Raw genomic sequence first — 14,366 nt, forward strand, 5'->3', positions numbered from 1 at the left:
GGGGTTCAAGTGGGTGAGAGGGGTGGGGAGGATGAGGCGGTTGATGTCTCGACAGCAGTTGGAGATGGAGGTCAAGGGAGGGTAGGAGGCCTAGGGGTGGTGTCCAGGAAGAGGACTTGTGTTGGAGGCGGGTGAAAGGGTCAGTGGAGGTAGGGTTAGGCTCCCGGTTAAAGAACTAAGTGTAGCGGCGAAGGCAGCGGAAAAACTGCTGGATGTCTAAACGTGACTGGTGTTCGTTGATGTGTGGGTGGAGGGGGACAAACGTGAGCCCCTTGCTTAGGACTGACCGTTCGACCTCAGTCAGTGGGAGGTCTGGGGGGATGGTGAAGATTCGGCAGGGTTCAATGTGGCTGTCTTCTCTGGGGTTGTTGGCTGTGGAGGTTGTGGGCGGAGCGATGCGGCGGGCGGGGTTCCGTCGGCGTCAGCGGGTTGGGTTCTGTGGGCGGGGTTCTGTCGGCGGTGGGTGGAGCGGGGTGGGCAGCAGCAGCAGCGGTGAGGGTGATGTGTGTGGTGTTAGCTCTGCAAGTGGAGGCGGTGACTGCAGCAGCGGTCACGTTCGCGGTCCTGGAAATGGCGTGCCCATCGGTGGGTCCACCGGCCGTGTCCTCATGGTCAATAGCGGCGGGTGCATGGTGGGGGAGGTGCAGGGACAGGCTCGGGATTTGGGAGGTGCAGGAATTCGTTTTAACGTGGCTGAAGCCAGTGAGTGAGTTGTACTTAACGATTTTTGGTGTCCAGTAAAGCTGAGTAGAACTGGGTGTTCAGTCTGTGGATCCTGCGGAGGATAAAATACAGGAGAGGTCCTTTGCAGGTCTGGGACAGGGAGGCTCTGAGCTGGGGCAGGTTGGATTGCAGTGCCTGGAGATGCTGGTTTTGATTGCTACCTGATCGAGGATGGTTTGAAGACTGTATGTTACTGTGGTAGTGTTTTAGTCCCATTATTGCCACTGATTTATCATTATTTATGGGGATGCTTCAAATGAAGGAAACAAAATATACTTTAAGGATTGTGCTTTTGTGTTAAAATTTGACAAGTCTTATTAGAAAAGCCTGACCTGAATGAAGTAATGTTTTTGTTTGTGTTTATACTGTATATACTAGACTAGTGATTGTTTTTGTGTAAAAGTCAACCTGGCTTTTGGCCAAGAAAGTCATTGATTTCTTCACATAAGCTCTCTATACTTAGCAAAAACTCAGAGTATTTGAACAGCACACCATTGAATGTAGATTTGCCAACTCAGAAGGTGGGCGTGTACTTTTGTCTCCTTCTGTATTGCTAGTGGGAGATAAGTGGGAGGGTCCAGTCTATGACCAGGCAATTCTGCTGTGGTGGGAAAATAGGAGATGATACATGTAAATTTCTCAAATGCTAATCCTGTACAAGTCACTTGGATAGTTAGTACTACTGATGTTGGAGTCATCGTTAACAGTGTGGATCTGGAGGAGCACAGCAGGCCATGCAGCATCAGAGGAACAAGAAAGTTGATGTTTTGGGTCAGGATGTTTCTGAAGGGTCCTGATCTGAAATGTCAATTTTCCTGCTCCTCTGCTGTGCTCCTCCAGTCCCACACTGTATTATCCTATACAAGTCAACTCTAATATTTGTGTGTAAAATGTCTAGATGCATAATAATAAAACTAGATTGAGTTTACTAATAATATATGGAATGGTGCAGTGCTGGAGCTAATTCAGGAGAATGAAGCCAAGCTACAGTTGGCAACCATAACACTGTATATTTGAAGTTCCTTATGGAAAAGCAGAAAGATGATCTGTAAAAAAAGGTCTTGGATTACAGTAAGGCAGATTTTATTAAAATAAGGCAGGATATGGCCAAAATAGACTAGGAACAACCACTTGAAGATAAATCCGCATCAGATGTTCACAATAGCTTGGGGAATACTGGTCAATGTGGACTTGTTAGGCCAAAGGGCCTGTTTCCACACTGTAGGGACTCTGACTAAAGATGTTCATCGCTGGTACTGTTTCAGTGTATCACCTCTGCATTGAGACGTTGCCATTCTTCCCAAAGGGTTACACCTAAAATTGGACAGAATAAATTCAATTGACACCTGACCAGAGCTTTATAAAAGGTTTAATTTCCTTCCATCTGATTTTTAAAATTTATTTTTAACAGTCGTCTTACTTATCCCACCTCTTCTAAAGATTTGTATGCAAATGATCCTGGATGACTCCATAGCTCCCTTTTGAATTTGCACATTTAGTACTGTTATTTCTTTTCATGTATCCTGCAAAAACGTATCACTGTCTCCTGTATAAAGTTTCACGTGCCATTTATCTACCTCCTGAAATCTGTCATTACCCACTATTATTGTTCATTGTATTTTTCACTAACTATGACTACTTTAAAATACTCAGTTTCTTCTCTGGCAGAAGTATTCCAAAGATACTGTACCTTCTGTAAGAAAAATAAATTGTGGCTGAATTGTTTTAAGTGAGAACTCCTTATACAGTGACCCCCTACTTCTAGATTCTCAAGTAGGAAGAATTCTCCTGTCCTGTTAATACCCTTTACAATCTTATGTTTCAGTTAGGTTGTATCTTACTCTAAGCTCCAACTTGTTTGAACTGCATACAACATACTTGCACCCTTCCTTAAATCAGTTGATCAGTACCGTACACACTTAGCCTGGATTGGTCTCATGAATATTGTTTATAACTCATTGCATCAATGCCCTAATTTTGTATGCAATTCTCCTTGCTATGAATGATAACATGTATTAGCTTTCCTGATTGATTTGTACCTTTATACTAGACTCTAGCAATTCTCCATTCAGAACTTTGCTGTAATCTTCCTGCCAATTCACATTTTTCCACATTTACACCCCAGATCTTTGCCCACAAACAACTTATCAATGTTTCTGTGGGCCCTCAATGTCGTCTTCCTACTCCTCAACTTGACAGGAGTTTGGGAACTAAGAACGTGTGGTAGCTGGCTCCCCTCCAATATCAGCCTGCAATTCCAATAATTTTCTAATACACAGCTACTGCTGCAGACATCAGATTGGCCTTCTTGAGGGTGAACCCACAGAAAGTGACTGGCCCAGATGGAGTCCCAGGCTGTACACTCAGATCCTGAACAGACCAGCTGGCAGGAGTATTTGTTGACATTGGTAGCCTCTCCTTACCAAGATTTGAGGTTCCCACCTGCTTAAGGACTACTATCACCCTGGTGCTAAAACAAAATGTGTCTTAGGTGAGGCCTCATCTGGAGTGCACTGCGCACTTCTGGCTGCGCTGCTATGGGAAGGATATTCTTAAATTAGACAATGTTCAGGAAAGATTTATTAGGATATTGTCATGAATGGAGGGTTTGAGTTATGAATATAGACTGGAATAATTGGAACTTCTTTCTAGAGCGGATGAGATTGAGGGGTGATCTTAGAGGTTTATAAATCCTGAGGGGATAGATAAAGTCAATAGCAAGGGTCTTTTCCGTAGGGTAGGGAAGTTCAAAACTAGGGTGGCATATTTTAAGGTGAGAGGAGAAAGGCTTTTTAAAAGACGTGAGACAACATTTTTACGCAGTGGCTTGTGTTTGCATTTGAACTGCCAAAAGAAGTGGTGGATACAAGTATAACTACAGCATGCCAAAAAAAATGTGGATAAGTACATGTATAGGAAAGGTTTTGAGGGAAATGGGACAAATGCAAGCAAATGGGAGAGAGAGAGATAATGGGAACTGCAGATGCTGGAGAATTCCAAGATAATAAAATGTGAGGCTGGATGAACACAGCAGGCCAAGCAGCATCTCAGGAGCACAAAAGCTGACATTTCGGGCCTAGACCCTTCATCAGCAAATGGGACTTGTTTAGTTTGGGAGAATGGTCAGTGTGGACTAGTACCAAAGAGTCAGTTTCCATGATGTATTACTCTATAACTCCTTTGGTGATTTGTAATTTTTGAGTTCCCCCTTCCCTCCCACTGCCTGATTTTTAAGTTGTGAAAACTAACATAAAGTATGTGTTCAACTCAGTTTTGTTTTAATTTGTTCATCGGACGTGGACGTCATTGGCTCAACTGGAATTCATGTCCATTCCATAAAGACCACTAGCATCCCCGATGGGTTTCTTTTTACAGCAAAGCCCAGTGGTTGCATGGTTGCCAACTGGCTAGCTTTTATTCCATATTTTAATTGAACTCAAATTTCACCATTTTGTGGGGTTTGAAGCATATGTCATGAATTTATTTAAACCTTCGCTACTCTGTAGAGGCATTATTTAAAACTGAGCTAGCTCAGAATGTTAAATATCATCATGAGCATTAATCCCTTCTATACTACAGAGTAAGACAGTATGGACTGATAAAGTAGCAGCAGTGTACCAGTAAATTTTATAAAAGAATCTGAAATTAAAAGTTAGCTTAATGAGAACCATGTAACCATTGACGATTATTGTAAAAACCCATCTAATTGACTGGTGTAATTTAGAGAAAAAAAGTCTGTAGGTAACTTTCTATCTTTGGGATAATAGCAATCTATCATGCATGAAATTGGGCTTCTAATCAGAATAAGGAAAGCCATCTGCATAGTTGGTAATTTGACATTGAAAAATTCTTCTGCCTTGAGTGAAGGCAAGGCCCAGTATAATTGATTATTCAGCGTTTTTAAATCTACATATCTTTTCCTGTCTCCCAGGGTCCTAGACATGATGACAAAAGTGTGGTCACTATTTTCTGTCAGTTGATCAGTGAGGGATGTTGAAAACAGTGAAGTTAAGAAATACACTTTTCACTCTCCAAACTGAAAAGTACAGTCTTAAGTTCCCCCACCCCAACACCCCCCCCCCCCCCCCCCCCCCCCCCCGCCCAACCCCAGGAGCAAGTGATTCTATTAGCTTAATTTGTTTTCTGTTAACTTAATTCTGTTACAAACTTTGTCATTGAAACATTTTGTTTGCATTTAGTTCCAGGTTCTTCCAGGAGACCTTGGGTATTGGGAAAAGTGATGGAAAAAGAATATTGTCAAGCTAAAAAGGTGAGTTTTTGGCTTTAGGATAAAATTCTGATTTTCCATTTGCAAATAATCATTGCGTGATACTTAAAAACAAACAGTGCTGTCAAGTGCATGATGTCAGACCTAGCCATTAACAGATAAAATAGAAAATGTTAGAAATATTCAGATCAGGCAATGTCAATGGAGAGAAAAGTTAACTTTTTCAAGAAAATAATTTTCAGCAGAACTGAAGTAGAAATATAGTAGGTTTGAGCAGGGAAGAGCAAAGAACAAAACTCAACATTAGTGATTATTTGTTGGATTGTAGAGATTAAAAGCCAACAAGATTGGAAATGAGGAGAGAAAGGAAAGAAATTATATACCTGACTGTGACTGCCCGGATAACGGCTGCTATAAGGAATAGTGTGAAAAATTGGAACAAAATAAAGACGGCAGTTATGATCTGAAATTGTTTAACTTAGGGCTGAGTATAGAAGGTTGTAAAATGCTAAGACAAAAGGTGAAGTATTGTACCTCAGGCTTTTGTCGAGCTGAAGACATTTCATGTTACTGTGGAGACAGTGGCAAAGCGGTAATGACACTGGACCGGTAATACAGAATAATAGAACTGATGTTCTGGGGACGCGAGCCTCAATCGGTGTGTGGCAGCTGATGAACATTACAATTTAAATTGGAATAATGATTTAAATAATAATTAAATCAAATAATTAAATTGGAATTAAAAGTTAGCTTAATGCTAACAGTGTAACCATTGGTGATTTATTGTAAAAACCCATCTAGTTGACTAGTGTCATTTAGAGAAGAGAGCCTGCCATCCTCCATCTGGCTTGGCCTACAGCAATGTGATTGACACTTTAACAGTCTGTTGAAATGACCTAGCAAACCACTCCTATCAATCTGCTACAAAGTCTAAAAGAAATGAAACTAAGTGAATGGCATCTAAATAGGCACCAGGGCCATCAATGTCACAAACAGCTCCTGTCAATCCTGCAAAGCAATCCTTACCAACATCTACAACTTATGCCAAAATTGGGAGAACTATCCCACAGATTATTCAAGCAACTGCCTGATAGTGATACTCCATGGAATCAAATATTACAGACCTTACAGAATCATTCCTTACCTTATCACCATGCCTGGGTTACATCCTGCTCCTCCTGGTGGTAGCGCAGTAGTACATGTCCAGGGAAGTCCCTTCCTGACTGTTCACCCTGGACCACAAGCTGTCTCATTGCACATGTTTGACCAGATGCTAAGAAACCCACTGCTGACACTACCTGCCACCCCAAGCTTATGAATCAGTACTGTTCCATTTGAACATTACTTGGAAGGTGAACAGAGGATGGCAATCACATAGAGGGGACTGTAAATGGGACATCTCAGTGCTCATCACCAAGAGTGGCTCCAGAACACACCTACAGAGTTCTAAAGGATATATAGTTGCTGGACCAAGTCTGTAGCAGTTAATGGGGAACTAATAAGTGGAAAAAATTTCATCAATCCACCCATCCATAACAGTATGAATAAAAGTGACCACTGCACAGTCCTTGTGGAGATAGTTTCATTGTCACAGAATCTCAGTTGTGATGTTCGGCCTGTTGTGTCTGTGGCAATGTCGTCTTGTTGGTAATAGCCTCCGCTATGTTATGTAACACAACCAAAATGCTAAGTGGAGAAAGCTTCAAATTCAGACTGCATCTATGAGGTACAATGAGCCATCAGCAACATCAGATTTGTATTCAGCCTCTAATCTGTAACCTCATGACTGGCATAGCCTCCATTGTATCATTACCATTAATACCCATGAGGTTGAATGAATAAATGATTTATTTATTTGTCACATATCTAGAAGATACAGTGAAAAGTGTTCTGTTGTCACAATCCAATGCCTTTTTGAGGCACAAGAAGAATAAAAGAGTACTTAGAGTTCATCTTCCTTGGCCAGGACCCCAAACATGCCTCCAGAACACCTGTAAGGTTCCTGCTTGGAGCCTACTGCAGCCAGGAGACCCACTCCAGGCACAGACACTGCCACAGTTGAGAGTCTGCCACTGCCAAGAGTCTATGCTGCAGACCTACTGCAGCTAGGAATCCCCATTCCACCATTTCTGCAACTGACTCCATTCCCGGAGTTCATGCATTGGGCGTACGAACCTCTGGCAATTTCAAGAAAATGAAGAGAAGAAAAGAAAAAGGAGAGGGAGTAAAAGAATGCAGCTGGTTTTGGACTGGACACTCTCTCAGCTTGAACACTTCCAGCTCCTCGCTTGCTGGCAGATTCCAGGCTGTGTAGAGCCATGTCTGACTTGTCCTGGAATTACTACCGTTGCCACTGGACACTACCACATTTACCAACCACTCTCTGGGCTTTAAAAAGAAGAAAACAGAGAAAAGAAAACAGGAACAAAAGTAAAAAGAATTCCAAAAAAAAACAATGAAAGAAAGCAGGTGGAAGCAGACAGCCCCAGGCTCAGCCTTGCTACCTGCTGCCACTTTGCTGCCTTGAAGTAGGAAGAATCGGGGCAGAGTTGAGTATGGTAGGCATTACAAAACAGAAAGTGCTAGAAAAGCTAAAAGGTCTAAAAAGTGATAAATCTCCTGGCCCCAATGGGCTACATCCTAGAGTTCTGAGGGAGGTGGCTGAGGAAATAGCAGAGGTGTTGGTTGTGATCTTTCAAAAGTCACTGGAGTCAGGGAAAGTCCCAGATGATTGGAAAATTGCTGTTGTAACCCCCTTGTTTAGGAAAGGATCAAGGCAGAAGATGGAAAATTATAGGCCGATTAGCCTAACCTCAGTAGTTGGTAAAATTCTACAATCCATTGTCAAGGATGAGATTTATAAATTCCTGGAAGTGCAAGGTCAGATTAGAACAAGTCGGCATGGATTTAGTAAGGGAGGTCGTGCCTGACAAACCTGCTAGAATTCTTTTGAAGGTGTAACAATTAGGTTAGACCAGGGAAATCCAGTAGATGTTATCTATCTAGACTTCCAAAAAGCCTTTGATACGGTGCCTCACGGGAGGCTGCTGAGTAAGGTGAGGGTCCATGGTGTTCGAGGTGAGCTACTGGCTTGGATTGAGGATTCTCTGCCTGACAGAAGACAGAGTTGGGATAAAAGGTTCTTTTCAAAAATGGCAACCGGTGATGAGTGGTGTCCCGCAGGGTTCAGTGTTGGGGCCGCAGCTGTTCACCTTGTATATTAATGATCTGGATGAAGGGACTGGGGGCATTCTAGTGAAGTTTGCCGATGATATCAAGATAGGTGGACAGGCAGGTAGTACTGAGCAGGTGGGGAAGCTGCAGAAAGACTTAGCCAGTTTAGGAGAGTGGTCCAGGAAATGGCTGCTGAAATTCAATGTGAGTAAATGTGAGGTTTTGTGCTTTTGGAAAAAAGAATACGGGTATGGACTATTTTCTAAATGGTGAGAAAATTTGTAAAGCAGAAGTACAAAGGGAGTGTTGGTCCAGGATTCTCTAAAAGTTAACTTGCAGGTAGAGTCCGTGATTAAGAAAGCAAATGTAATGTTGTCGTTTATCTCGAGGATTGGAATATGAAAGTAGCGATGTGCTTCTGAGACTTTATAAAGCTCTAGTTAGGCTCCATTTAGAATACTGTGTCCAACTTTGGGCCCCGCACCTCAGGAAGGACGTACTAGCCCTGGAATGTGTCCAGCGGAGATTCACATGGATGATACCTGGAATGGTAGGTTTAACGTATGATAAACGGCTAAGGATCCTGGGATTGTATTCTTTCGAAGGGTGAGGGGAGATTTAATAGAAACTTAGAAGATAATGTATGGCTTAGAAGGGGTGGATGCTGGGAAGTTGTTTCCGTTAGGTGGGGAGACTAGGACCCGTTGGCACAGCCTTAAAATTAGAGGGGGTAAATTTAAAATGGAAATGAGACGACATTTCTTCAGCCAAAGAATGGTGGGCTTGTTGAATTCATTGCCACAGAGTGCAGTGGAGGCCGGGACGTTGGATGCCTTCAAGGCAGCGATCGACAAATTCTTGATCTCACAAGGAATCAAGGGCTACGGGGAGAGTGCAGGGAAGCAGAGTTGAAATGCCCATCAGCCATGATTTAAATGGCAGAGAGGACTTGATGGGCCGAAGGCCTTGCTTCCACTCCTATGTCTTATGGAATCCAAGATAATAAAATGTGAGGCTGGATGAACACAGCAGGCCAAGCAGCATCTCAGGAGCACAAAAGCTGACGTTTCGGGCCTAGACCCTCTCTGATGAAGGGTCTAGGCCCGAAACGTCAGCTTTTGTGCTCCTGAGATGCTGCTTGGCCTGCTGTGTTCATCCAGCCTCACATTTTATTATCTTGGAATTCTCCAGCATCTGCAGTTCCCATTATCTCTTATGGAATCCACTCTGTTTCAGTGATGTGTGCAGATGGGCTTGGCAGGAGCTACACCAGGCACATCTAAAAGAAGTGCCAACCTAGTGAAATTATAACAGGACTGCTTTATATGCCAAACAGCAGAAGTAGCATGATGTAAACAAGTCTAAAAGATCCCACATTCAATGAATTGAAATGTTGGTTCAATAGTCTTTCCACATCCAATCATGAATGATGAGGGTAATTCATGAAACAACTAACAGGAAGTGAAGTGTCCAAAAATATCCATATCAACAACAATGGGTCCAGCCCAGCACATCTGTGTAAAAGGCAAGGCTGAAGTATTTGTATCCATCTTCAGCTAGAAATGCCAAGTAGGTGACCCATCTTGGTGTCCTCCTAAGGTGCTAGCAGTGCAGATGGAAGCCTTCACTTATTTGGCTCATTCCACATGACATCAAGAAATGGCTGAAAACACTGGAAACTGCAAAAGCTACGCACTGACTGCATTTGGGCAGTAGTATTGGAGTTATTCAAGACTTGAGGTCCAGAACTAGCTGCACCCTGAGCCAAACTGTTTCAACACTGCCCAACAATGTAGAAAATTGTGATGTCCTGTGTACATTAAGCTGGAGAAATACAATCTGATCAATTGCTGTCAAATCAATTTACACACAATTGTCAGTAAAGTGCTGAGAAGGGGTTGTTGAGAGTGCAGTTAAAATGCACTTGCAAATGAATAATTAGCTTTCTGAGGCTCCATTTGGTTTATACTTGGGCCTTGGTTCTTGACCTCATTACCGCATTGTTCCAGACATGGATAAAAGGGCTGTATTCTAATCATGAGGCAAGACCATCTGCCGTTGAAATCAAGGCATCATTAGACTGAGAATTTCATCATGGATCCATAGCAGAACTGGACTAAATGGGAATCTGTGATGATGGGGTGGGAGTGGATCTCCTGTGGTTGGAGTTGAATCTAGTACAAAGGAAGATATCCATGGTTGTTTGAAATCCATCAACTCAACCCCAGCACATCTCTGCAGAAATTTCTCAGTCGTGCCCCAGGGCCAACATCATCTTCGGCTACTTCATCGATGATTTTCCCTCCTTACGGTCAAAAGTGGGGGATGCTCACCGATAGTTGCAAAATATTCAGTACCATTCATGACTCTTTAGATACTGATGCAGTTTATGTCTGTATGCAGCAATACTTGGACAACATCTAGGCTTCTGGATGATAAGTGACAAGTAATTTTTGCACAATACAATTATTGAGTAATGACCATCTGTAACAAAACAAAACTAACCATCCCCCTAATTATTCAGAAGTATTACTATTGTTGTATTCCTCACTGGTAACCCCCAGGATGACATTGACCAGAAACTGAATTGGCTCAGTCATACAAATACCGTAGCAACAACATCTGGTCAGAGGCCAACAATTCTATGGCAAAGTAACTTCATCTCTATCTCACCAATGCCTGCTCACCATCTACCAAGCGAGTCATGACTATGATGCATCCCTGTCCACTTGCCTGGAGCATGCATCTCCAACAACACTCAAGATGTTTAACACCATCCACAACCAAGCAGCCTGCTTGATTGACTTTACCATCCACTACCTTCAGCATTCTGTCCCTTTACTACCAGTTAGTACAGTGGCAGCAGGGTGTACCACTTAAAGCTGCACAGATGAATGGTTTTCAAATCCATGAACTTTGTCATATTGAAGTAAAACAGCAGAAAATATGTGGGAACACACCACCTACCAGTTGCTTTCCAAACTGCATACCATTCTGACCAGAACAATATCACTGCTCTTTCACTGGCATCTGGGTCAAAAACCTGGAACTCCCTTCCTGTCACGTGGGTGTCCATAACCATTCCACCAAAGGACTTAAGTAGTTCAAGGTGGCAGCTCAGCATTACCTTGTCCAGGACATTTAGGAACAGACTTGCACATCCCTTGAAAGAACTTTTAGTAGTTAATCTGATTGGTCTGTCTTGGCCACATCTAGTTTGTGAATGCAATTTTTCTCCCCTTGGAATTATTTATTAAAGTTTTGTAACCTTTATTGGAAATTCTTTGTGACATTATGCACATATAATGATTGATTACTTTTTTTGTTAAGGTTTGTATATCAGTCATACTGAAATATTGTTTGGTTTATTTCAGGCTCAGAACAGATTTAAAGTTCCTCTGGGAACAAAATTCTACAGAGTGAAAGCTGTGCCCTGGAACAAGAAAGTCTAACAGTGATATGAAACAAACTGTTATCAGCTGACCCTTTCTTTTCTGTCGCAATTCCTTTATAACTTGTTGGGCTACATTTGTCATGCAGCTTCTAAAGGTACTTGGAAAAGAAGGCGACACAAATGTAATTCACATAAGTAGAAACTTGCTGAAGAAATGCTTCACTTTTTTTGATATTCCCCATTCAAAACATTTTGAATTCAACACTGCCCGGATTATAAAATGCATCTCGTCCCATTCAATGAACTGCTTTTGTTCTTACCCACATGACTAGAAATATGGACCAACTACATTATTTTCAAAGAGCCTGTCCTCTACATTTGTGGCATAATAGCCATGTGATTTGCCTATTCAAAACAAAAATCTTCGAATACTGAGATGTACAGTTCTCATTACCAGCATTTGTCGAGGAATTTGTCACAAAGTAGTTTGAGAAAATCGTATTTACCAGATGTCTTTCATCATTTAAATATTTGAGTGTTCCTAGCATGAAAATATACCATATAAAATTTTATCTGAAGTTTGCTTCTATGGATTTTCATTCTTGTTGTCAATCTACATGCATACTGAAGTTACATAAAATTATATCGATCTAGCTATGTATAGTGAAGAATTCTTCAAATTAATATGACTGGAATTTGAATCTGTTGCTAGAATTGCGTTTCTGTAAAAATGCACCATCAATCATTAATCATCTGTATGCACAATGGAAGGGAAGAACTTGTGTTGTTTACAAATAACAGTACTAAAGCTTCCCAGAAGCCTACAGCTGAAATAAATGTAATATATTGTTTCATCTTAGTGGCCAGTGTCCATGTAGTTTTGAACCAATTTTTCATTGTATATTAACCATCATAAAAATCTTTATGAACATTACTGTATTGCACAAATTCAATTTTGAAACAATAAACAAATATGTAAGTATGCATATCATGAAAAATGTTTAGTTACAGTTCTGGATTACTGGGAGAAAACTTATTAAAATTCAGTGTAAATTTAATTATTAGATAAAGTTGTTAACATTGCCTTCTCGTGAAAAGCTATTACTGTGTTCTGTATGCAATGTTGTCTGTTTTGAGTGCTTCCTTGGCTGTAAAATGCTTTCAAGCATCCAGCGGTTGTGAATAGCAGTATGTAATTGCAAAATGTATTCTTGGTATATAATTGGGATTAATTCTTAATATAGGTGTGATTTAAAATTTTAGCACTGTATGTTGGCCTACTATAATAGCTGAATACAGCATATTTGAGTGACAGATCTATTAGCAATGAACTATGTATGCTCCCTTGACTGTGGTAAATAAGCAGTTGGATAGAAGCTTGGTACGAATTAAGCAACAAGAACGGAGGGGGAATAAAAATTTTAATCTTTACAGCAATGTATAATCCTCTTGAAAAGCACTGGTTCCAAGGCAACTAATAATTAGCAATACATCAAAACCCAGAACCAGAATTGAGAATTGTTCTTCAAATCTACTTTAATAGGAATTGACTATAATCTCTAATCTTTAGCTCAGACTATGATTTTTTTTTTCCATTCCTTTGGAAGATTTTCCTGCAGCTATCTAATGCCTGATTCAGACTGACTTGTATGTGGTTTTCTGTCTATTGTGGCTACTGTGGGTCAATTTGTTACTGTTTTAACTTCAAAGCCAATTCTGAAAGGATGTTATGAAGTTTGTTTTCTCACCCTCGTGAATTCAATTTGTATTCAAAGCTACTACTGGATTTTGGGCATTATTATTTTGGTTGCCACCTGTTACTTATGCATGTGCTGACATTAGGGCTAACTTCACAGTTGTAATGATAATACAAAGCTTCAGCTGAACTTTACTTCTCCTTTAGCTTTGATCACTTCATTACTACTGTTTTGTCAGATTACTCAAGTTATGGATGAGCTGCAATTTCTTAGTGAAATGTTGGGAAAATCTATTTCTGCAGCTTGCCACAAACATGTTGGGGACAGGAACTGAATTCATGCTGTCACTGTTTTCAGGTAAAGTTCTATTAGGCCTCATTGAACAACTGACTGCATATGCTTTCTATCACAAGAATTACTCCTTTCATCTCTCTCCTCAAATTCCTCATTCCCTGCCTTAACCTATCTGTTTCTGAAATATTCACCTCTTTTATTTGATAATTTGGAATTTGATTTTTTTCCAGTCCAGGCCTCTAGCCTCCATAAATCTAAGCTAATCTAAAATCAATGCAAGTTCTATCGCATGCATTCACCACATGTCCCTTGCAAACTTTCATAGGATCCTTGTCTCTTAGTGACCACGGAATAATTTTCAGGGTTAAATGTCTTTATAGATGTAGAGCACTCTTGGTTGAAAACTCTAGCCATATAATTTGCCTTGCAGAAATATCCAATTCCTGTTTGTATGTCTTTCCCATTCTACAGTTTACAGCTTTACCTTCAGCTTTCTCAGCTCCATTCTGTAGTTTTTCTTTCTTAATGCTCATCTTTCCATTTGTCTCTTTAAAGGAAAGTCTTAAAAGATCTCTTTTTAACAAACTTGCCATTGTTAATAATTTTTTTCCTTTTACTAAGTGCGTTGAGACATTTATCTATATTCATAGAAAGCTATGCAAATACAAGTAAATGTTATCAAAATGAACTTTGAAATTTTTTCTAGAATTTTTATTTCCCATCTCTTTCCCTCCTGCTTCAAGCTACTGTTCTTAAAGTGTGATGCAAAAACATTGTGTCAGCAGCTTTATCTATATGGTAATGTGGCTGGATAGCTGGTTTGCAATGCAGAGTAACACCAAAAGCATGAGTTCAT

At 40.8% G+C, this 14,366-nt stretch overlaps 1 protein-coding gene across 2 annotated transcripts in view; it reads left to right on the forward strand.

The window, feature by feature from the left end:
• rb1cc1 (RB1-inducible coiled-coil 1) overlaps nt 1-14,084 on the forward strand; it is a 190,375-nt gene extending 176,291 nt beyond the window's left edge. The window contains exons 21-22 of one of the 2 annotated variants that reach the window (XM_048529230.2): nt 4,923-4,993; nt 11,500-14,084. In XM_048529230.2, coding sequence (XP_048385187.1) covers nt 4,923-4,993; nt 11,500-11,577 — 149 coding nt within the window. In that variant the 3' untranslated portion in view covers nt 11,578-14,084. The remainder of the gene's footprint in view (nt 1-4,922; nt 4,994-11,499) is intronic. The other variant, XM_048529229.2, reaches the window with a different exon arrangement.
• The last annotated feature ends 282 nt before the right edge of the window (nt 14,085-14,366 follow it).

Source organism: Stegostoma tigrinum, chromosome 5 (genome assembly GCF_030684315.1).
Source record: "Stegostoma tigrinum isolate sSteTig4 chromosome 5, sSteTig4.hap1, whole genome shotgun sequence".
NCBI lineage: Eukaryota > Metazoa > Chordata > Chondrichthyes > Orectolobiformes > Stegostomatidae > Stegostoma > Stegostoma tigrinum.